We start from the raw sequence: 25,883 nt of genomic DNA, 5'->3' as shown, positions 1-25,883 counted from the left end.
TCTCTCTGTCTGTCTCTCTCTCTCTGTCTCTCTGTCTGTCTCTCTCTCTGTCTCTCTGTCTGTCTGTCTCTCTCTCTCTCTCTCTCTCTCTCTCCAATTCAATATGCTTTATTGGCATGAATGTCAGGTGAACAAGATGCACAACCGTCAGGTGATAATACAATTCAATAGTGATATGATAAGAACAAAATACAATTCATTCATTAAACAATTTACAACAATATATTATTACAAAACCGCAAGAATGAAATGTAAAAAGAAAGAAAGAAAGAAAGACCCATGAAGTGGAGGAGTAATCAGAAGTGAGCTGTGAGGAGATGAACAGCTGTTATGTGGCGTTGTTGTTGTTGTTGTTGTTGGTGTTGTTGTTGTTGTCTCTCAGGCTGTCTCTCTCTCTCTCTCTCTCTCTCTCTCTATCTATTTCTTTCTCTCTCTCCTCTCCCCACCTCGTTTCCTTTCATTTGTTTCCCCGCCGGATCAGATCTGTTTTTTTCCATCTCTATCAGCCTCTTCTAACTCTTGTTCCCACAGAAAACTTTTCACCACTGTGATTCCTTTCCTTTGACTCCCCTGCGTCACCTCCTTTCCTCTCCTTCTCCACTCGTCCTCCTCTCTCAGTCTCTTCCCCTCTCTTCTCTCCCTCCCACTCTCTCCCTCCAAATGGGATTATGCAAAAATCGAGGCTGCTTGTCACTTCGCCGTGGGCTTCAAACACATTTCCTGCAGTGATCCGGCTTTCTGATTCTCACACACACACACACACACACACACACACACACACACACACACACACACACACACACACACACACACACACGCTTGTATTCAGACCCTCACACACACACGGAGTCTTTTTTACTTGTGTATTTTTAGACGTTCCCCATGCTGAGTGTGTTATGAGCGCTGCCTGGTGTCCTGCTCTGGAGAACATATTCTGCGTGGCAGCTGGCTCAGGTTTTCCCTCAGGTTTGAACCCAGCGTTTCCTCGGCTGCCGTAAAGATGTAATGACCACTTTACATAACCATGAGCATCAGGTAGAGCGGCCTCCGACGTGTGAATCCTAACCTCTGCAGGAAGGACGGAACATCTGGGGAAATCATTCAAATCCATTTGCTATGACTCCTGGTGGTGCTGTACCCATAATGCTTCTTGTTTCTTTGCAGAGCGGGAAGAAGACGGTCAAAGCAGTGTTGTGGGTTTCAGCGGATGGACTCAGGGTGGTGGATGAGAAAACTAAGGTAAGTGTTGCAGCAATTTGTCCAAAAGACACACAAAGAAAAGCTCACAAATCATACTTTCGCTGATGCAACAGGGAGCACATCTTCTGCAGGGATTAGAGGCAATGTGAAGCCTGGAATATAGAAAGGGCCGTTTATTTTCTTCCAACGATCAGACAAGAGCAACAGCTTTTACGTCAAATATTATTATTAAATACCTGTTCACGTGGTGCCTGAAGCTGTCTTCCAAATGAAAGCATGAACAACGACTAACAATTCACTTTAAACAAAACGGCAAGAAAATATGTATCATCTATTAAATTATACAAAATAATGCGGTGGTGGCGAAGTCGATAGGGACTCGGCTTGGCAACTGGAAGGTCACCAGTTCAAGTCCCGGCAAGACCAAGTGCTACCGAGGTGTCGGTTTTATTAATCCGAGGGATTAATAAAAGTCCATCTTAATCTTAATCTTAATAATGAATAGCTCCAACATTAAGAAATCCAATCCAAGTTTATTTATAAAACACATTTAAAAGCGATTGTTGGTCGGGCCAAAGTGCTTCTTTGTGTATTTGTGCATTTTCCATTATTCTATAAAATCTCATTTTATTATTTTAAATGTCCTGATCAGTAAAGTAGTATATTGGTGTAATAGAAACATATGATACCCACTTATTTACGTACCTAATGTTTATCCATATGTACTACTTCTCACGCTTCTTAGCTAAGCTTGGGAACATTCCTTATTAAGAACATTTTTAAATATGCAACCCAAACTCTCTCGAAGAAATGCTGCTCCAAAAGCAAGTTAGACAACAATGAAAACAAGGTGTTTTCACTTGAAAAAGGTTAAAAATCTGCCAATAGAACAAGTATAAACGAGCTTGGTAAGATTTCTTGGGATATTTAGATAAATCAGATCTTGTAATTAGCTGGGATAACTCATTTTGAGCTATATTTGACCAGAATCAGGACATTTTGTGTTACAAAAAAAACGGTTTTCAGTTTTCTGATGTCAGTTGGTGATTTTCAAATAAATAAATATGCGTTTCATTTGAGATACGACTCAACATAAGATTGCATCATAACAAGATGATGCATTGTTTAAAGACAAGACCCAATATCTCACTGCAGTGTTACTTCTGAAGTTAGTATGTCTTCAGGTGTGAAGACATATTCTGACTAGATCTTAAACAAATACACTTTGTAGTGCTCTATTCTCCGTCCTTCACTCTGCAGACTGCATGCTCTCTGTATGACTGACTGGACTTTCTTTCAAGAAATAAAATACGACAAAGTCAATCTAATGATTCATTCTTTATTCACGTTTGATAAAGTCATTCCTGCCACAATGGGTTAAAACTGCAGAGACATTTAAATCCCTTACCTTGTTTTGTTGATTTGTTTTACGTCGAGCATCCTTAGTGTAAAACAGCATAGGGTCCGGATGCAATATGTTATTTTTGTTCGTAAATTGACACACACACACACACACACACACACACACACACACACACACACACACACACACACACACACACACACACACACACACACACACACACACACACACACACACACACACACACACACACACACACACACACACACACACACACACACACACACACACACACACACACACACACTTGGGGTTACATGTTGCACACGGATACATCAACATGTGAACTGCAGGGGATCGAACCCACACCCTTCTGATTGGTGGACGCCCTGCAGAAAGCCCCTGTGCTGCACTAACTGTTGGGACTAGCTGTGAGGTTTGACATATTAACTTTGAATGAGAAACCAGCAGGGAAAGCCTCACAGTCCTTCCCTTTCTTTGTCGCCTCTTCGCCACCTTTTATCATCAGCTCAGCCTTCGTCTATGAATCAGCAAGAAGGCCTTTTAACGCCCACACAACCTTGTTCACACGCTTCCCTTCCCAGCATCAGTGAATGCATCGACTGTATGTGTATGTGTGCGTGTTTACAATGAATCCTCTGCATAATGCATCCATAGAAAGACTGTGAAGGTTTTTGTGCTCAAAGCAGAGACCTCTGAGTCATACGCTGCTGCTGCTGCTGCTTTGTGGTGTTTTTAACTTTCAGTGACCTGAGTCATCTTTACCCACTAACGCTTTCTCCTTTCACTTTCATCACAAAACACGTAGGTAGGTAGGAAGGAAGGAAGGAAGGAAGGAAGGAAGGTAGGAAGGAAGGAAGGAAGGAAGGAAGGAAGGAAGGAAGGAACTAGTAACTAATCTTGTCAAATAAATGAGTGAATATTTGCTTTAAAGGTGGGGTATGTAAGTTTCAGAAACCGGCTCGAGATACACTTGTTATATTCCATGGAATGCTCTTAACATCCCGATAGCAATGAATATCTGAAGTGCTTTGACAAAAAATCCATAAAAAATGTCATCTGTAGAAGCCGTGATACTGTAAAAAGCCAATCGAATTGGATGGCCTACCTGCCTGTCAGCCTTCCATCGGGGCACAAACTTATCTCGTGCCCTCATTGGTCATGTGCGCGTTCGTGTGTGTTGGAGGAGGGGCTCTGTGAGGAAGTGGCAGATTTTCTCCGGTTGTGTATTTTCAAATTCTAGCGATCTCGAGCCGGTTTCTCAAACGTACCTACCCCACCTTTAAAGGAGTATAACATGGACATATTAAAGCTACATAAACCTCAAAAATGTACTTTAGTCCAGTGCTTGATAGTAACAGAGGAGCGTACTGTAGCAAAACACATGGTTCCTCTTTCACCTCTGTACCAGCATCCCTCTCATCCCCTAATTGTCCCTCAATGAATGGACTGTTATTCTTCCTCCTCCTCCTCCTCCTCCTCCTCCTCCCTCCTCCTCCTCCTCCTCCTCCTCCTCCTCCTCCTCCTCCTCCTCCTCCTCCTCCTCCTCCTCATCCTCCCCTCCCTTTGTTTTCGGCGACACTGGAGGACAGGGAGGAAGTGCGTGGATGAGTGTGTGAACCCCTCGTTCCCTCTCGCCTCCTTTTTCCTTTCTGGTGAGATCTGAGGGCCCCTTAATGTACACAGCGAAAGAGAAGGGCCCCTCTCAGCGTCCTATAGACACTGAGACGGGCTGAATGGACCTTTTATAGCAGGGAGGGCGAGTGGTGGAAACATCCATGAGATGAAAGGAGGCTTCAGTGTCATTAGTCACTTTATTCTCTGTCACTGGTGGGTGCGTAAATAGGTTGGAGTGAGAGGGATTTCAAGAGGTTAGCTGAGGTTGAAAGCAGTGTCAAGTATTAGATCAGGCTGTGTGCTGAGAACTGAAGCGAGATGTTGATGGACACAAAAGAGATCTCCAGGCCTGCATACGTTTCATATAAATTCCTTTTAATCACTGCAACGTGGGTACACGCTGTTGAGTGGTCTAATAAGTGATGCACCTGCATAAACATGTAAGTACTTGAACTTGCGTGAAACAAAACATATCACTGAAATAGTAGGAACTATTGTTTTAGGCAGTCGAGTTGCCGACCAATTGTGATGTTGCTACTCTGACATGTTTTGGCGTTACACACATGCAGGCAGACCAACACGTTCTCACTCCCAACCCGTCACATCTTGACGGTCGGTCAGGGCCCCTCCCCGTCACTCACAGGGTAGCCCTTGAGAGTCAGTTTTCAACGGGCAGGGCGTCCCATTGACTTGCATAGAGCTCCCTGAACGTTGGTAATAGAGGAGTTGGGATCGCGGCGAAATGCTCTCCGTGATCCATTCTCACAGCGTTTATCAACCTTTGTCTAACTCGATATCAAGCCACACTTATTGTTTTTACTTCTTTGTTTTAATTGAATAATGTAGGACTTTTGTTGCCGTCAGTTATGGGGAGAGTAGGGGCTCAGCATACTGAAATCTGTGTTTCCTTCTAATTCTGTATTCTTTTCTAAACCACACACTGTTATTTACTCAACAATAACACATAGTTATCCTTGTGTTTATTTATTTGTTTGATTAATAAACACAAGTTGGAGTCCGTCAGGCCCGAGGGTCGGAGCAGCTCATAGTAGTTGCTTCAGAGAATATTACACCGGGAAGTATTCTCTCCGCTTCGCTTGACAAACCCCGTGATAGTCCTCAAGCTCTGTGATTGGATGTTTGAGTGTGCTCCGAGGGTTACCGAGCCTCGAACAGCACTTGAAATGGGATGGAACCACGGCAGACTGTCCAAAACTGGATTTGAACGGGTCCACCGCGCCCCCCCCTCCCCCACCCCGTCCCCAGAACTACACATGCTGGCTATTCTGTTTCGCAACATGTTCTCTATGGCACGTCTCTACTGGGAGTTGTAGTTTTAAAAGACGTTTTCGTATTTCCCATAATAATAAGTTGCCAGTATTAAACTGTGTACATCCCTGGAGGTTTAGGGGACAGGAAACACTCATTTAAAACATATAATTAATAAATGGGTGAAAATTGCTTGTGACCATAATGGGCAGTATTAATATATATACCCACATGCCAGCTAAGGTCAGAAGAGCTTTATTTAACAGCTGGTCTTATGTTTGTGACCCCTGTTGTTAATTGATGAGCCTGCAACATGCACTTGTCAAGGTTCAGAGGCAAATATGGCAGTAGCCATCCATCATCTTAAGATAAGATATACTTTATTGATCCCAAGTTGGAAACATTTACGTTACATCAGCATGTGTACAGTTGTAAATATGCAGTGGTGCTTATTTGTAAATCATTTAGTATAATCACACAAATTATGTGTTTTATATTAAACTGTAGTATTCTGCACATTTCTTATACTATCATACATCTTATAAGAGTATAATATGTATAATATATCAGTGAAAATAAGTGCTTAAACATACAGTAGTTAACATTGCAGGAAAGCAATATATTAGTACTTTGTGAGGCTTAATATGTATACCCCCAAAGCTTTTTTCTTATTCAAAATAAGACCTTAACCTAAAGTATTCTTTAATGTTTAAATAAAGCCTTATTAGTTTGTCTGTCTGTGTCTCCTATTTCAATAACGTGCTTTAACCACCAGGTGTCCCTTTCTATCAGCTGTGCGCCGTTATGGTGTAAATATACCAATATACCGATTGGATCAAATATCAAAGTCAGCCGAATTAGTGTTGATACTGTAAGGAGACGTATTGTGTGAAGAGAAATTGAAGATTTTGTTTAATTGCTGATATATCTTTGATCCACGTCACATATTCAGTTTCGGCGGCAGTTATCCCTGTTTGTCCAGAAGTCTTCTCATCAGGGCTCTATAAATAGCGAACGACGGCAGATATGTAATATTTAATGCAGCCGAACCGTGTATTACAATGCCGTTATGTGATGACCTCCAAAGAGAAAAGCAAGCACACTCGGAATAAAGTATTATTTTATTTAAAAAAAATGTTTTCTGATTTCACATCAACAGGAAGTCCGGTTTACTAAAATGTCCGTGCGGAACAATACCCCAACCCATAGATCCGTGGGTGAATAATGTCAATCACCACATTACACACATCCCTTCACATTTACATTTTCATTTACATTAAAGTATTTCGTGAGGCCTTCTAAAATGTTTTTAAATATAATTAGGGTTTTAGTTGAAGAGTTTGTAAATTATTGCGTTGCACAACGGCACGTCCATTAATTCCACAACCACACACATGGATTAACATCGATTTAATACATTAATGTAGCCTTTGTTTCTGCTAAAAGAGGGGCAACAAGAAAATCGGCGAAATCGAGTGTGACTATTAACAAATAAATAATTATTATATTAATATTGACAATAACAACCGACCGTCGGGGAGCGTTCTCATGGCGTCTATTATCAACGCTATGGGAGGTCTATGAAGGTCTATGGGACGCCCTGCCCGTTGATAACTGACTCTCAAGGGGTACCCTGTCCTAATAGAGTGACGGGGAGGGGCCCTGACCCACCGTCAACATGTGACGGGTTGGGAGTGAGAACGTGTTGGGCATACAAGCATGAGATGTAAGATGTTCACCTTTACTGGAGTTTAATAAAATAACTACCCACCGAGGTAGAAACAAGGTATTCTGTAGTCTTCCTGTGATACAAAGAGCAGAATACAATCACCCAGTGACCATCGACTGGCGGCCCGCGGGCCAAATCTGGCACGCCAGACATTCTCAACCGGCACGCGCTGTGGCGCTGGCGGAGTGGTTAGTGCGTTCGCCCCCCACTCATTTTCTTTTTTACAACGTCTCGTGAGTAATGTGCAGTACCGGAGTCCAGCAGAGAGGCAGCAGCTGCGGGGCAGTAGCCTGAGTACTGCGTAGCCCTGAAGAAGAAGTGACCCTTCGTCAGCGTGAAGAGTCTGCTTTATGCGCTCCGCAGTAGCCCCGCTACGAGACTCCGGCGACTTGACAGTACATGAGCGTGCTCCGCTAGCCCCCCCCGGTCAACAGCTTTAAAATTCAGGGCTATATATAAATAGCCAGACCCGAAAGTGTGTCTAGGAATAATTTTGGCCCTTGGACAAATGTAGTTGGTGATCCCTGACTTACACTAACCGGCATAACACATGGACATGATATTCAGCACAAACACACACCTTATTATTTAGCTATAGGTGATCACACTACTGGCATCAGTCCATATCAGCTAGCAGGTGATGCACTGTTTCACACGAGACACTCGTCATCTAACAGGTACAACTACAACAGTGGTGATCTACTGAAGAACTAAGTACAATCCTCAAGTACTATTTTGACATACTTAGTAAAAGACTTCATTCAGAATCAGATTCAAAATCCTTTATTCGTCCCACATCGGGGAAGTTAACAATAAAAAAATTAAGAGATTAGTTGAGTTACAGGTCAAAGAAAGAGACAAGCACACATTAGTTAAACAAAATCAAATAAGTACACAGAAGTAAGTGTTGGAGCTACAGTATACATTCCTTTATATTATTTAATAGTTACACATATATGTTCTTGCTGTTCTTGCTCATAGTAAATGTATTATTATTTATTGTTATTATTAATTAAAGTAGTAGGCATCTTTGGGCACTGGGTGATTTGGGCACCTGGTATAATTGTGTTGGAGACAGGTGATGGCGAGTAGAGCAACAGTAGGCATACGTATGGTTTTTTACCAAAGGGAAATCACAAGGAGTCACAAGGCATTATAAGAAGGACACCTGTTTATTGTATTTTGTTCATATTGGTAATAAATGGACATAAACGGATATTCTTTTCTGGACTTGGATCATTCCCATGCGTACGATTCGCTCTCTGGTGCCTCAGCGTCAGTTTCACTTTTAAGGTTAACTTTCAGTTGTATTTTTTTATGATTTTGGCCGCTACAGTACGTATGAGCACTCGATAAAGTAATTAAAGCATTACCGGTTTAATCGGGATTCTGTTTTGAGACCAGTTCAAGCTTTTTAATGGCAGCACATCATGTACATTTAAATAAAACACCCGTAATTCAATGAGAGTAGAGATCTAGATCTAGACACAAATGGGGTGAAGCCTGCGAGCTAGTTCAGGCAGTCAACTCGAGCACCAACGATACATTAACACGTGACGCGCCTCGTCCGTACGTCAACCAAACATATTCTCCTAAACATGCCGCTCTATTTAAGCTGCCAGGTCTCCCTGCTGCCACTGCTGTGTTCACTTGGCTGCGTTCATGTTCCTGCTGCTGCTGCTGCTGCCACTGCTGTGTTCACTTGGCTGCGTTCATGTTGCTGCCGCTGTGTTTCATGTTGCTGCTGCTCGCCTGCCCCCCCACCACCCCAGCTTCCACCTGTAGGCGCGGGGGATAGTTATCTAATCATCACTCAATGTTCTTTGTAAATCTGTGGAGTGATGAGGCCCGAGCCGAGACGCCAAACTCAAACTATAGGCTGCTTATAATAAACATTAAGAAACACATGAGTTGTCTGACTGAACTGGTATATGGAAAAAAAAAACGTATTTTGACTTCACAACATGTTAGAAACAGGTCACGTTTGACCCGAGTACAACAGAAAGGTTAATCATCTTTGTAATATCTTACAGGATCGACTCGACTGCATTGTGTGAGCTGTTGAATCTGATTCCCTCTTATTCTCCGTCTTCTTTTCATCCGCTTCTCCCTCAGGACCTCATTGTGGATCAGACCATAGAGAAGGTTTCGTTCTGCGCCCCCGATCGCAATTACGACAAGGCTTTCTCCTACATATGCAGAGACGGCACCACCCGGCGCTGGATGTGCCACTGCTTCATGGCTCTCAAAGACTCGGTGAGCGGACCATTCATTATCTGCACTTTAGAGATTTTCATTATAGTAACCAAAGTACAGCTAACTTCTGAAATCTTTTATTCAGTTTTTCTTTCGTCGGCACGTCTGAAAGTTAAATGTGTGCCAAGGGTTTAGGATTTAGGGTTATTGCCATGTAGAGGTACACATACAATGAATATGCTTTGGTGTATAATGGTGCATACATAAACACTATAAGAGGAATTAAGTATTACAAAAGTAAGTTAACTATTGTCAAATTTAAAAAAATTATAAATTCATGTTAACAAGAAATAAGTTCTGAAAGTTGTGGTTAGGTTTTATAAATGTGTGTTTATTTAATTTAATCAATTAGTACATATATCAATTTATTATTTAAAGGTCACCTATCATGCTATTTTTGGGCAATAGCATAGGTCTCAAATATATAAAAAACATGTCTATGAAGTGTTTTGCTCAAAATACCAAACAGATCATCCTAGCCACGCCTCATATCCCTCTGTTTCACTTCCTGTTTCAAAAGTGCTGATTTGGGGATAAAGCTTTAAAAAAGGAGGGGTCTGAGCTCATGCGGGACCCGGCAGCTACCGTCTAAACTAAATGCTGCCGTGATGAAACGCCATATCATGGATTATCAAGGAGGTTAGCTCTGTGTTAGCAATGCTAATGTAAACACCGACCATATTACGTCCAGAACAGTCGGGCATTGTTTCTGATAGCAACGTTTCTGATTGGGCCGTGGGTCCACATTTCAGATATTACGTCATATCGGACGCAAATCTGGATCAGCTCCGTTGTAGCCCCGTTTTTAGAGATTTGGGTACGGAGGAAAAGAGAGAGGGTTTTATTTTCTGACGCTGCGTGAGTTCCCCGACACACCGGGGACACATGTTGATGTAGAGAAGACATCAAAAAGTGCATTTTGCATGATAGGTCCCCTTTAAGACATTTTTGAAGGGAAAAAAATGCAAATAAATTGTTTTCTTTAAGCTTTTAAAATGAAAGGATTTTGTAAAGTTTGATATAAATATTAGGTTAATAGCTTTAGACCTAGTCATTATCTTTGACTCATGGGATATTAATGGGCATATTCACATTTATGTTGACATAAAAAGTCAGTTCATAGAAATAGATAAATCAGTAGTTAGATTAATCATAAGGTTCAGTTCTGACATAATTGACAGAAAGCAGTGGCTCAGTCAGTCGGGGCTTTGACTGGGAGCTGTAGGGTTGCCGGTTCAAGTCCCCGAACAGACCTAAATATGGAGTGTGGAGCAAGGCACCGGACATCCCCCTTCCCCCCTCACTCCCATTGCTCCCCGGGCACTGTGCAATAGCTGCCCACTGCTCCTAGTGCTAGACTCCTGGTACTAGGATGCAGGGCCAGCCCTCGGCATAGGCAGTATAGGCGAATGCTAAGGGCGCATCAACCCATAGGGGGCGCCGAAAATTGAAAAAAAAAAAATTAGAAATACAAAAAAAATAATATTTTTTTTTATTTCATAACAACACAATTTCCCGATTTTGGATCAACAAAGTACATCTTATTATCCTATACTAACAGAACTACGCCTATATTGTGTACAGCACCCATAAACTATGGCACACCCCCCCCCCCCCCCCAAAATCAAGTTGAACTGCCCCAGGGGGGGCGCCAGCTAAAATCTTGCCTGGGGCGGCAAATTGGTCAGGGCCGGCCCTGCTAGGATGGGTTAAAAGCAGAGAACACATGTCACTGTGTGCTCTGCATGTGTGACCATTAAAGAGGGGTTCATCCCTCCGATTCTATCTTCTAATTCTGTGTAACATATAATAAAGTATTTCAATCACTGCAGTCAGCGTGTCCTTGGGCAAGGCACTTGCCAAATTGCTCCTGATAGCCCACAGTGCTGAATGTATGTAAGACGCTATGGATAAAAGCGTAAACAGGTGTAATGTAATGTAGCAAGGCACATTTATTTACATAGCACTTTTCAATTTCTAACAACAGAGGGTGCTACATAACACACTTTCCGGAAAAGTCACCGGGAGACTTGAGTATTTTGTTGGAAAAAAGTTACAATCAAGAAACAGCTGCGGGTAAAATGTACCCGTTGGCGGCTCTAGTGTTAAATTCCCAGAATTAGGATATTTAACCCTGTTTTGAGACTTCCCTCGGGTATCTTTGGCCTTTAAACCACCGCTAGAGTCTCGTGTTTTTCAGCTCGCGTGATTTTTAACTTCTGGTGTTTCCATGTGACCTTGGGATGAGGAGGTTGTAAGTTTAAGACAGCAGTGATGGAGAGACGCTGTCATGGCGCGCTGAGGTTTCAATCCTGCTGTTTTTCATCAGCTTACACTGCATGCGGGTTGGATTATTGATGCGGACGGCAGAGAGCAGACCTGCAGGATTAGGAGAGGGATTAGACAGAAGCCTGTGGAGTTATCTGTCCATCTCTGTCTGTCTCTACTTCCCCCACACTCTGCACATCTCTTTATGCTCATCTTACACACAACTGTCTCCAATAGTGGCCGTCTGTAGAGAGGCGGTGGGAAAGTGGAATTAATTACAAAAGGCAGGAAGTAGTTTCATACGTCGCCAGGGAGCATGTTGACGTTTGACAATGGTTGAAGTTATTTGCACCCTTATCCAATCTTTAAAGCTGTATTTTGAAATGAACAACATCACACGTGTTGCTATACTCTTAAAAAAAGCCGTTACAATTAAGACAGCGTTACTCTAATTCTGCTTTTGTTTCAAATCAATGCAGGTTAAGTGGAGATTATAGACTGAATGTGCTACAAATACAAATATAGTATATTTTAATATTGTCTGCTTATCTGTATTATTGTGTTGCATTGTTGGAGAAGCCGGTGACCGAAGATTTTCAACGACATAATTACTCTGTAGCTATGTTAGTCTGACAATAAAGAACCTTGAACAAAGGGGTAGTCGATGGCCAACAGTCCCGCCCCACTTTCTACCAAACCCATTATAACACTCAGTCATCATTTTGATTTTAACTAGACATCAAGACACGTTTTGGGACGGTGTCTTGCATGGAAGATTAGATCCGATGCTTCTTATTGTTGTATATATGTTGCGACGCTATCATGGCGACAAAATCAGTCTACAGATAGTATTATAAACCCCTGGCAAAAAACATGAAAATCAGCCCTTTGGCAAAAATAAAAATCACATTAAATCGCTCTATTTCCCCCATTCACAATATCTCTTAAAGGGGCCCTTTAATGCCCATTCCAGGTTCAGACTGTGACATGAGTACATGCTGGAAAACTTCTTTATTATTGTGACTTATTTGTTATGTCCTATAGCCAATAGAAGAGAGTGTAACATAGTGCTGTCAATATGTTCCAGAAGTAAATATAGGAGTCCAAAGGAGGCGTTTCAGGCAGGTGTGTGGGAGAGATACACATTGGATGGATATGGCTAGTTTGCCTATTTATAGCATCTGGGAAATAAGCTATATCCCAACACCTTGGCCTCCTGGTGTAGATTTTCAAACTGCTTTCTTTCTGCGCCTCCAGGGGGAGAGGCTGAGCCACGCGGTCGGCTGTGCCTTCGCCGCCTGTCTGGAGAGGAAGCAGCGCCGCGAGAAGGAGTGCGGCGTCACGGCTTCGTTCGACGCCAGCCGCACATCGTTCGTTCGTGAGGGATCGTTCCGCTCGAACCCAACCTGCCAGCAGAGCAGCGACAGAGAGGACAAGCTGCAGGACAAGAGGAAAGGTAAATACACCATTACACTGTAATCATTCATCAGAGCGACATCTGGGAGGCTGAAGATGCTGCTGGAGGAGCCTGTGACTTACGTGTTTCATTGCCATCTCTAGGCTGTAGCTAATGTGCACGTGACAATAAAGCCTTGAGTCTTGATATTAACTGACAGATGCACAAGTTTTAGAGACAACAATATTAACTAACACTAATTAACATTTTAGTCAATTGTTTCTAGAGTTGTTTGGTCCATATTTATATCCACTTGATTTCAAGTTTCCTTTTTAATTGGCTCAGATTAAATTAGATGGAAGGCTTTTCCTTGCAAATACAAAATAATTCAACATGGATTACTGCAAACTCAATTCCCCAAATACTGTAGTTTACAAGACAAAGATGTCAATAAACTTTACTGCTGCCTGGAAGAAGGCATTCAAAGTGTGTACAAAGAGTCGACCCTTGGTTTAGCTTAAGTGCAGCATGTATGTATGTGTGTGTTAGTTAGTTTAGTCAATTTATTGAACATGTCAGAAACAAAAAAATATATAATATATATATATATATATATATTCTCTTTTTTTCACTCAGATTAATAATTATAACAAAGTACCAACAAAAATAATAATAACAAACCAAAAAAAAAAAACTTTTCTGGTCCTACCCCCTCTAACATATATTTTTCTTATAAAACGTTGTCTTGTTAATCTTTTTTTTTTTTTTTGTGTGTGTGTGTGTATACAGCAAATGTGTAGGTTGCATGTGCGTATATGCATTTGTTATACATGCATACACTCATCCAACAATATGTCTGGCATATATTCGTGTGTATAAGGATCGCTGGCAGTGATAGGGGATTACTTTAGTCGTTGTTATTGTTTGTCTGTTTGCATTGGCATATATTATGTTTACCATTACTATATGACAAACGCTGCTTATTGATTGTCGAAACTATATAAAAAGATTTTTGATTTGAAAAGAGTCGAGCCTTAAATGCTAGTTAGCGAGCATTACACATGTAGAGCAAACTCCTCCAGCGTCAGAATGCATTAAAAAAAGTAGATTTTCAAGTAGTAATAATATAATAATAATAATCTTTATTTGTCCAGCAGCTTTCATACAATAAGTGCTTCACATAGACATTTCACAGACAACTGATATCACACAGAATACGGTTACCAGCATAACATGTAGAAAATACATGTAATGCACCCCCCTCCTCCTCTGCCTCCAGACCAGCCCTCCTCTGTCATGCCGGCCCCCGCCCCTGGCTCCGCCTCCCCTCCCGAGGGTGAGGAGTACCCGATGGACCGCTCAGAGCCCGGGGGACCGCGGGCCATCCCTCGCCGCCACGCGCCCATCGAGCAGCTGGTGCGGCAGGGGTCCTTCCGGGGGTTTCCGGCCCTCAGCCAGAAAAACTCCCCCTTCAAACGGCAGCTGTCGCTCCGCCTCAACGACCTGCCGTCAACGCTGCAGCGCAAGACCGACTACCAGGACAAGAACCCTGGTGAGTGGAGAACTTACAAGTGATGATGATGATGATGATGAAGGGACATGCTCACCTTCTGACCCTGGTCAATAATAATACGCTTTATTTGTGTCGTCAACTTCATTTTTAATCTTTCAGAGAGATTGAAATACCGTTTCCCACAATCCCGAATACAAAAACAAATATATGTATAAAAGTATGTATAAACCTATACTGTATATACACAATCAAAGCACGTTTCATTCACCAGGTGCCGCTCAAAAGTGCTCTGATAACATGGACCACAAGTTACAGCTACAATCAAAGAGATTCACTTTAAAAACACATGCATCATAAACATCATCTGGTTAGTTGCTGCTGTGACCGCCGGAACAACATTAATCTGAACTGGATCCGATGAAGGATGCTTAAGGAGGATACTTTGTATTTCAGCTGGAAGAAGGAGTGCTAATTTTCCTTTTTAAAAGTATAACAGGCATCCTAAACGTAACATGATTTAATTTCAGCTGACCCTGTATATAAAGACACAAAACAAGTCAGTAGATTAGTTCTCTTAGTCCTTTTGCTACTTCTTAATAATTAAACTTTAAAAATAACAATTCAATCTCGTATTCTTCACAGAAATGTATGAAATCCTGAGGAACTGGCCGAGCAACAGCATTTGAAGTTGTCTTACAAAACTTCAAATCAAAAAGACGCTTTGGCGACCCCTTGTGGGGGTTTGGGACCCTCGTGTTCAGAACCAGTCTTTAAGTGTTTTATATATGCCATGCTTTTAGATTTAGACACCTTTTAAAGTTGCTAATTATATTCATCACACATGCAACTGGAGAAATGCTTTACACAAAAACAGCATATGTTAACAGAGGACCCTAAATGATGCACAAGGCTATTATTAGACAACATAATAATAATAGCGATGACAACAATCATCGCCATGGTCCGGTGTCGAGAGGGGATTCATCTATTTGACAACCAAATAGATGAGGGCGGTGGTGGCGAAGTCGATAGGGACTTGGCTTGGCAATTGGAAGGTCACCAGTTCAAGTCCCCGCAAGACCAAGTGCTACCGAGGTGTCCCTGAGCAAGGCACCGTTCCCTACACTGCTCCCCGGGCGCTGTTCAAAATGGCTGCCCACTGCTCCTAACACTAGGATGGGTCAAATGCAGAGAAACAATTTCCCCATGGGGATTAATAAAGTATATCAAAATCAAAAAAAAAAAAAAAACACGTGTCAACAATATATTTTGCGAACTCAAATCCCCAAATAGTCTCCGGGAGGAAGACGTCACGGAGCATTACGCTGCCTCGGCACACCCACAGAAACACACGCGTGGGATTCTGTGCGTCATGTTTGTTTGCCGACTCGAGCCCGGTTACGTTTCCACCTGGCACCGCTGAGGAGGGATGAGCGAACATGTCACCGAACACACCTTCAGCGCGTCGGAAGTGTTTGTGTGTTCATGCAGACCGTGGTCAACGGAACCCCAGAGCCGGCCCTCTATTGAGGTGCTGCCGTCACGGTGATCAGCACCAGCTATTCCTGCGTGACTGACAGCTCGTTCTTACTGAGGACACTTGGTCATCCCTCTCACAGGTACACACACGTACCTGACACACCCCTCAGCGTGATTATAGTCGTTAAGAGAGATGAGACTCTTCTGACTGGAAGACTGAACCACAACGTGCACTCTCATATTCGCTGCTTCCATTTCCGTCTCTGCTTCGGAATGCATTTCCTGGAGACTTATCCTAACTTACGTGACTGTGTAAACAGATTTAGGTCCCCACAAGGATAGTAATGCTAGGCCACACACACACACACACACACAAACACACACACACACACACACACACACACACACACACACACACACACACACACACACACACACACACACACACACAGACATATATACACACACACACACACACACACCACACACACACACACACACACACACACAGGCATTTGAAGTGCCTCTGAACTCTGCGGGACAGGGACAGGGAGAGAGAGGGATCCCTGCGCCCATAGACATCTTTCATGTGAGGCCGTGCTCATGCCTCCAGCGTCCTCTACACTCTCAGACACGACCCCAGGTCTACGACACACACGATGTCCATCCCTTACGCCTCCTCTGCCTTCGACTCCTTTGTTTGACGTAGTGACATCAGTATGTAACACTCTCGCTTCTATTGGCTCGCGCTCAAACACATTGTAGGCCCTACTTGATAGGCTAAGGGGCGACACATTTCCAAGCGGTTGACCAATCACAACAGAGCCAGCCAGCTAACCAATCACAGAGCTGGCCAGGGCTCTGGTTTCAGACGGAGGGTGAAAAGAGGTGCTGCAGCTCAGGCAGTATGAGAAAAATAAAGAGCTTTTTGAACATGAGTTAAATAGGTCCCTTTTGAATGCTGTTGCCCCTACTCTGATCTTGTTAAGGTCTATTGTTTAATTAAAAATATGGGATTTCCATTTGTTCCATAATAGCATAAATACCTGGACCTGGGTATACATGTGAAACTACTCAACGCCTCTACGTTAAATCCTCTGCATATGCGTGATATATAATGTAACCACAGATCATCATTAGACTCCTCGTTGTCAACAACAACTCTGCGCGATAAGCATAGAAGGAGGCAGCTGAAGAGGAAGCTTGAAGGAGAAGACCGTTGATAAATCCTCTGCCTCCGAGGCCCTCGTTGTGAAGCGAGGGCCTCGGAGTCAATGAGCGGGGAATTAGATATGATGTCTATTTATATCTGCGGTCTGTGCAGGAGAGGTTTTAAAGACGGGAACACGAGGCCGTCTATAATCCCCTCGCCGGGCGGATCGGTTACAGTTGGTTTCAAAGCGTGGATAAGCTGAGGCCAAAGCCACCTTTGTCTGAAACACAAAGCGATGACATAACAGGCTGAAATTAAATGCATCGGGCCGTTCACGCGGTTTCCTCCTGGCCCGCACACATCTGCCGACGAAGTGTCACCGCTCTATTTTTAGTAAGAAGGTCCAGATTAGCACAGTGTCTTGAAACCTCGTGGTTCTGATGCTTTCTGGGTCACGAGGAGCCGCTCTGCATCTGCTCCAGTTTTCTCTGCTTTTGATCGGGACTGTTTGGCAAAATGATAAAACATCTTCCTCTCCTTCTCTCCGTTTGTTTGTCCCTCTTTTTTAATCATCTTCATCCCCTGCTTCTTCTTTTTCATTATCTCCATTATCTCCCTCCAGAGATGAACCTGGGGTTGCAGGATGATGACGACGGCACCATCAACGCTCTCTGCAGCCAGATCAACAACTCCTTCACCAATCCGGCAGAGGAGATGTTCCACAACCCCTGCTTCTCTTCCAATGGCCCTCCAGCCGGCACCGCCCTGCCCCCCGCCCTGCCCCCACCGCCGGGAACCCTGCAGGGTAAGGAAGGCTGCATAAGTCACGTTCTTTCTAAATATTGCACACTCTTGGGCAATTTCACAAAAGTAGAGTTGCAGCCACTGATGGCACCTTGAGTTGACACTCTCTGCCTGTGTCAAGGTCTTATTCTCTACTAGTTTCTGGCTTTTTTATATATATATATTTAGGTGAGATTTCTTCATTATTCTAAGGACAAAACATGGCAACCGGTCACCACAACACACACACACACTAAATATACCTAAGCAGGTGTCAGGGACCAAGCAGTAGTGAGGCTTCGGAGCGTGTGTCGAGTAATCGCCGAAGCTTTTTGTGAAGCTTGTTTCGAGGCTTGTATCGTTTTGGCCAGTGACGTCATCGATGACAAACGAGCCTCGCTGCCTGTCGACACCACGTGACTGCTTCACGAAGCATTCAGATCGGTTGAACCACGAAGCTCTATTACCCATGGATGTATACTAAGAACCATATGACCCCTCCTGTACCCGGGCCCGGGGACACGATGGAATCAAGAGAGCTCAGACCCTCACTATATAGAGGTCGGAACATGTCATAAGTATAAATAGATACAAGCATAAATACATGTAGGAATAAAAACATGAATAAATACAGGAATACATATGTTCCAGTGTTTCAGTGTGTGTGCTGCGGCTCAGCTGGAAGCAGTTGACTCACGACGCAGGGTTCCTGGTTTCAGCGACTGGTCAATACGTATTTGTTGTTGTTTATAAAAGCTACCAGCTAAATGACATAATGTAGTTAATACATGTATTCTTTGATAGGTTTAGCCTTTCCTCTCGGCTACAACATGGTTAAGTTTATGAATATTATTAAGGAATACAAATCCCTCTTTGCAATGTTTACCAGCCTCCTTAGGCTTTTCAATCACAATCATTTAAACTGGAAAAATACAATATTGTTTAACATGAAATATGATTTAATGTTCGTTGTTTAGTTATTCTAAGGCTTTACTCAATGGGAACTCGGTATGAGAGAGCACACTGTTGAGATGTCCATCTGCCTGTTTTACACACTTTGACCAGCAGGGGGTTTGTGTTCAAATGAAGCCCATGATGAAGCCTCATGAGATGAACCCTTTAGCAACCAATTGGCTGGAAAGCTTCAAAGCTTCATAAGGCTTCATCTCGCCATCACTACCAAGCAGTGAGGCAACAGGACAGGTTTAAATAAACTAGGGTTTTTATTTACCCCAAAAGTCCACCATATAATAGCCAGGCCTATAAAAGAGGTCCACAGAAAATACCTCAAAGAAACATAACAGGTGTTAACTCAACAACCTGCTCCAATGAAGAACCAAGGAACCTATACAGTGGCTTCGCCAAACCACGTTGAACCCAAGGGGTAGTTAATAGTCACATCAGACACAAAGGACACTGACAAAACCAAATCCCCCCTTTGACATGGAAGCAGGTGGTTCGTCCCAATCTGTCCCAATCGGCTCCTTGCAGTATTTATGAGCCCTCAGCGCTCGGCCACGCCCTTTGCTGAACCAGGAAGTAACCTCCCCCAATGGACGTGGTAACTCAAGAGACAAAGAATGTAATTGATACAAACAAATACTTGTGTATTAGCTGTGCTAAAATGTTTGAAGTAATGTCAGATTACAATCAAATAAAGAGTTTACCATCTAGAGCATGTGTGGTGTTAACTGGCATGTTTTATTGTAGCTGCACTAAAGCAACACTACTGAAGATGAGGATGCAGTGTAGTTGGGTTTACCCTGCGTGGCTGTGGCCATCACAGCAGGGTGTATGCAGGAATCCTGAAGTCAGATGTAAAACCCTTTAAGCCCCTTTCCATACATTTTAAGACCTCATCGCCACTTCGAGTTTTAACCGGTACCTTGGCGACACACTTTACCTCACATTGGACTATATACAGTATTGATTGTCCTTCCTCCTTATCTTCCAACCATTTGGACGCAGACTTGCATTTCCCCATAACGATGTTGCTTAGCAACCGGCGCAAACGGACATTCGCATGCTATCAAGCAGTGAGCGTGCGACGTCCTGTTCAGATGACGTCAAATCCAACGGGATGCCATCAATAAACTCCACAGAATCACACTACACACCTACGCCACGACTACATTCAGGCAGACTGCAGAACACAACCTCTCTGGACCCATTTAGATACTTATTGAAAACAAGCTACAAAATGTCATACCTTGGAAAATGCCGTTAATTATTTTTAATAGCCTTCATTTTCGCTAAATTTTGTAATACCTTTTAAGCCCGAAGGTCCCCGCCGACGGGGACCCTGATTTTTTGTATACACACTCACACAAATATTTTTAATATTTTTTTAAGAATCTTTTTTTTTATTTACATTTTTTTTATTTTATTTGTTTTAATGGAATGAATACCTATAGTGATTATTCAATGTAATACAATGATTTTATAGTCTGGTATCTGAAAAAGGTCAAATGGCACTGCCCAAAGCTTATTCCGCCTGGACTTTATTTTCATAAACCTCTCTAAAAAGGTCAAATGTCACTTGTTTTGCCTCAATCTTGATACAGGGTACTTATTATATGTTATAATTTGGATTCCTAAAGCTTTTAGGCTACTAACCCATCATTCAAGGTTGGTCTTCACTATAAGTAATGGGTTTTTCTTTAGGCGGGAGACAGGAATTTACATTTTTTGCTATGTTCCATCTGAATTTACTCTGACACAGAAACATCTATATTGATTCTGACACTTCTACATCCAACTCACAGATGTAACCTTGCTTTGATAACAACAATTATTCATATAAACCTTTTAGAAGTGAAGTTACAGTCATTTGTTCTGGGAATGTCATTTTCGAGCCTGAAACCTGAAAAACAGGCTCGGGGTTTAACAGGTTAAGACCCCGCGGACCCCCTGCTAAGTAAAAGATTGCATTTTCACTTTGAAGGGTCATTACATCAAGATTTTATAATTTTGCAGCGAATGTCTGCAAATAACCTTAATAAGATATGTCCCGAATTGCACTGGGCACCAAGACACTATTTCATTGGCAGTAGTTTCAGCCTCTGCCGGTCTTTTGAGTATTTTGTCACTGATTTCAAAGTCAGACCGACCTTTATGTGCCCCTTCCTCCAGAGGGACCTTTCTCTCCCATTCATCACACTCTTTCTAACTCTCTATAACTGTGTCCCTCTAGGTAATCCTTCCTGGGTGCAGCCGGAGCTCCACTCCCCTCCTCCTGTGCCGATGCAGATGCATTGTGGACACCGGCGCACCCCCTCCGAGGCCGAGCGGTGGCTGGAGGAAGTCTCCAAGGCTGTGAAGGCTCAGCAGACCCCTCCTCCAGGCCCCTCCATCCCCATCATCCCCGGACCCCCCTCCATATCTGCTGTGTCCAACATCCCCATGTCCCTCGGCTCCATGTCCAAACCTCTGCCTCTCGGGCCCCCCTGCTCTCTTAGCTCAGGCACCACTGCCCCTCCCACCCATGTCGATATCATCAGTTCCTCTAATACCCGGCCCTCCAGTATCTGGTCCCCCCTATGTCTCTCCCTTCCATGTCCATCCCCACCCATGTCCGGTCCCAGTATGTCCGGCGCCCTCCATGCTCCAGCCGTCCCTCTCAGGGCTCCCAGGCTCCATGCAGCCCTTCCCCTTGGCTTTTTGACACCACCCCCGCTCCGGTGGGGATGTTCGGCTCCCAGCCTGTCCAGCCGGCCTTCCTTCCCATGCAGACGTACATGCCCGGCCTGGCCAGCTCTATGACATATCCCAACGCCAGCGTGCCTGTGGTGGGCATCACTCGTCGCAAATGGTGGCGAACGTCTTCGGCACGGCTACAGGCTCATCAGGTGGAGGTGGAGGTTTATCGATGGGACTGGGAATGACCGGGGTGCACCACTCCTACCCTGGATTACCGGGGTTTTCCACACCGCCTTTCTCTCCCACTCCTCCGTTATCATCAGCCCTTAATGGCCTCCCGCCGCACAGCAGCGCCTCCATGGGCCTCCAGAACGGGACGTCCGGCAGCGGGAGCAGCTGGCCTCCAGAGGGCAGCCAGCTGACAGCTCCAGCACCCCAAGAAGATGATCGATTCGAGGCCAAGTGGGCGGCTCTGGAGGCTAAACCTCCGCAGCCGGGGAACAAAGCACCAGCTGCAGCGGCAAACCCCTTCTCCAACAATCTTCAGAAGACTTTTGAGATTGAGCTTTAAGCGAGAGTTGACGTCCCAAAGCTGTAGACCTGGAGGTAGACCTGGAGTTTAAACGGGATGCAGGTCTTAAAGTTAGCCTAGCATCCAATGTGCCCAGCAACCTGCTCAAAGCTCTCATGGGAGTTAATGATATAATGATCTTAATTGCTTTCTTGACACTCCCATGAGAGCTTTGAAGACGTTGGCGCTTTGCTGGGCTGGGATTTGGAGGATCCAGCTCACAAGACTTGAGGGATTGAATCCTCCGCTCCACCCGCTAACCACCTCCCTGCTTTCACTGCTCTACTCCGACTTTACTTTATTGCTGCAAGTCCCTGGATGTACTGTACGTGCCCCCCGCCTGAGGACATTATAGAGGGGCACAACTCGGTGGTTTCTTTCTTAAAAAGCGGGATGCATTCCAAACTCGTGAGATATTTTCTTTCTGGTTGAAGTGTTGATGTGCAGAGAAGTGCTGCTGAGCACGGAAAGGATTAGCCAATGAAGTAAGACCCGACCCTTCCAGCCCCAAAAGGACTTACTGACTAATAGTAGAGATTTATGGCCAAATTATTTTATTTATTGTACTTCATTTTTATTTTAACAAGTTATATATACTTTAAAAAAAATCTAAATCTTAAGGCAGTGTTTTGTTTTTGATCCCATATATTTATTTTAGCTGAGAGGAGAGAAAACTACAGGTCGCTTAAAATGTGTGCAAAGCATTGTGGGAGTCATGTGACAGGAACCAAATAGGAGGAAGCGGTGTGTGGTGAGACGGTGAGTGTATATAGCGGCATGTTTCTTCCACCTCACGTATATCCACTCCACTGAGGCCCGGTGAGTCATTTTGACTAAAGCCTTCCCTCAAGGGTTGCTGGGACATTAAAAAACGACTTCAGGATAACACACACACACACACACACACACACACACACACACACACACACACACACACACACACACACACACACACACACACACACACACACACACACACACCACACACACACACACACACACACACACACACACACACACACACACACACACACCACACAACACACACACACCACACACACACACACACACACACCACACACAACACACACACACACACACACACACGGGACAATACAGCACAACAGACTTCATCTTCTCCAGAAAGGAACTTTAACATCTCAGTGGAAACACAAAAAACCCGATGCACTACTTTACAGCGTTCATACTCCTTTTGATATGTTAAAAAGCACAGGGTATCGTCGCATCACGTTCAATATGATTGTGTATTCACCTCTGCCGCGTCACCGTTGCATTAGTATTGCACTCATCACAGAGTTTGGGACTGATGAGAAGAGGTGATAAGATGAGGAACACGAGCAGAGGCTTGGCAAATGACCGATGCTTTGGATGTGGGATTATTGAAGACATTTGAGTGAGTGAGTGAGTAACGGAAAGAATACATTGCTTGAGGTAAAGGAAAGGAAAGCTTGCATGTGAAAGATTGAAGGAGAGAATGGCGTTATAACGTTTGTACAAATTGAGATGGGGGAAGTCTGAAGAAAGGAACATGGGATGAGATGAAAAAAGAGTGTGTGAAAGTATTGAGAACAAAGACACATTCATCACCCAACCCACGCACCGTCTGCTGTGTCTCCATCCTTGTCTCAAAGCCAAGCCAAATCCGCAGCTCGTAAAAACCTCCCGGATTTGATCACATTTAAAAAGATTATAGCTTATTATATTAATTACAGCCTCGTAGTCAAATGTGCAAAACCATCGACGGAGCTTTCTGTGTTTTAACTTGCCATTTGAGTCATAAAAGGAAACTTTATTTATAGACGCAGGTTGTTTCTGTATGTTCTGTAGGAAGGGGAAAGTGGACAGAGATGCGCCTCCAGAATGTAATTGTGTGGATGTGGACTGTCGCTGATTGAGTTTCCTGCTCATTAACTCTTCACACTTTAATTGGATTATTCCGTCTCTTCTTCCTGATCCTGTCTGGCTGCCTGTCTTTTCAGAACTTACATGTATGTATCCCAGGAATACTTCACACCATGCCCTGCCTTTGTTTTTCGGGTAAAACTATATTGTATCCCCAGCAAAAAAACTAAACCAAACTGCATTTTCTTTCAACCCTCCTCTCTCCTCCAAGACCTCCATGAAATCAATGCTTTTATTTCCTTTTAAAATATATTTTAGACTCGTTTGCACGCCCTCCAAATTATAAATGTAGGTTAATTGTGTTCCGCGTTAAAGCAAACTAAAAGACCTCATAAACTTGATTGTAAAACCATAGTTTAGTGATGGTAACAAAGCAAACCAGTGGGATTTATTTTTAATCTTTATTTACAGATTTTTTTGTATTTAAACCTACATATTTGTATTGTAATTACATTGTACAAAAGATAAATAAGTAATATAATATTACTCCTGTTCCTGTTTTGTAAGTGGTGTTTTTTTGTTTCCTGAACTACTGTATTCCTTTCTTTCCTGTAACTCTCTCTATCCTTTATGTTCACCTCTATTTTGTTTGCCTTCCGAGTAAGTCGCCAGAACGCCGCCACCTCCTCATCTCCACCGCTCCCATGTTTTATTTTGTGTTGCCATAAGTTAGTCTCTCTGCGTTTCTGCGCTGGGCTAATGCTAATGCTAATAATGCTAATGCCGAGGATAATAAAATGGCGGCTTCACAACATTTTGGGAGTTTTACGGGGCGTGGTTTGCAATCCCGCCCAGCCAATCAGAAATATAGCTCTTTTCTCACAAAGACCCCCTCGAAAGTCCCTGCTCTCTAGCAGGGACTTTCGAGGGGGTAAAAAGGCTCGCATGAACTAATTTTAGTACCGGCTCTTTTTGGTGTGAACGCGATCATGAACTAAGTTCGCATGAACCTTTGTGGGAAAAGTACCGCAGTGTGAATGCGCCTAAGGAAACAGACATTGTTTTGTGAAAAGGTAAAATAATTCCACCTATTGGTGAACTCTATTAAGACTACAACTCCAACGCCTTTAAATAGACAGATATCGGCAACCTCTGTCCCAACTGTTTAATTTTTTAATGTGATCATCCAACAGAAAGACAACCTAATTTTGCTAATCACTTTATCTGAGTTTTGCATCTTCAGTATTTGTTTTGACTAATGAAGCTCAGCGTCAGTTCAACCAGGAAGACCGTCTTTACTCATTCATTTACTATTTCCATGTTACTACTCTCTCGCCTCTCAATAAGTGATCGGGGCAGTGGCGTAACTACCGCCGGTGCAGCCGGTGCAACGCATTGACCGGTTCACGCAGTCTTCAAAGTAACCAGTGACCTTGCTCCCTTTCATGTCATGTGATACCTTGTGTGACGAGCGAACCGTTTAATCAACCTGTACTGTACTGTAGTTAGCAGCAGCAAGTTCGGCAGCATTATACAAAATGTAATAGCTTGCATTTATAATGTACAGCAAACCAAAGCACAAGAGAAAAAGAGAAAGAACAAGGAGATGTAACAGCTAAACTGACAAAATTAGACAGGTTTTTTTTGTCATACATCGTCCTCGAAATCGAGCACTAACGTAAGCAAAGTTGACATGCAGCGGCAGCCGGAGGCTATCGATAGCTCACCTGCCTCACCACCATCATTGGCATCTAGCTCCACAA

At 43.4% G+C, this 25,883-nt stretch overlaps 1 protein-coding gene across 1 annotated transcript; it reads left to right on the top strand.

Moving 5' to 3' along the window:
- Positions 1–1,164: 1,164 nt before the first annotated feature.
- On the top strand, positions 1,165–23,172 carry LOC117444077 (protein numb homolog; the record flags this gene model as incomplete). The annotated part of the gene is given in 12 exon segments (XM_071202692.1): positions 1,165–1,239; positions 9,315–9,455; positions 12,981–13,179; positions 14,399–14,671; positions 17,887–18,069; positions 21,241–21,479; positions 21,481–21,579; positions 21,581–21,616; positions 21,618–21,644; positions 21,646–21,705; positions 21,707–21,845; positions 21,848–23,172. Coding segments are annotated over 12 exon segments (1,881 nt in total), but the record flags the coding sequence as incomplete, so codon positions are not given.
- Positions 23,173–25,883: the final 2,711 nt, after the last annotated feature.

This window comes from Pseudochaenichthys georgianus, unplaced genomic scaffold (genome assembly GCF_902827115.2).
Source record: "Pseudochaenichthys georgianus unplaced genomic scaffold, fPseGeo1.2 scaffold_725_arrow_ctg1, whole genome shotgun sequence".
Classification (NCBI taxonomy): domain Eukaryota; kingdom Metazoa; phylum Chordata; class Actinopteri; order Perciformes; family Channichthyidae; genus Pseudochaenichthys; species Pseudochaenichthys georgianus.
This window is presented reverse-complemented; position numbering and strand designations above follow the sequence as displayed.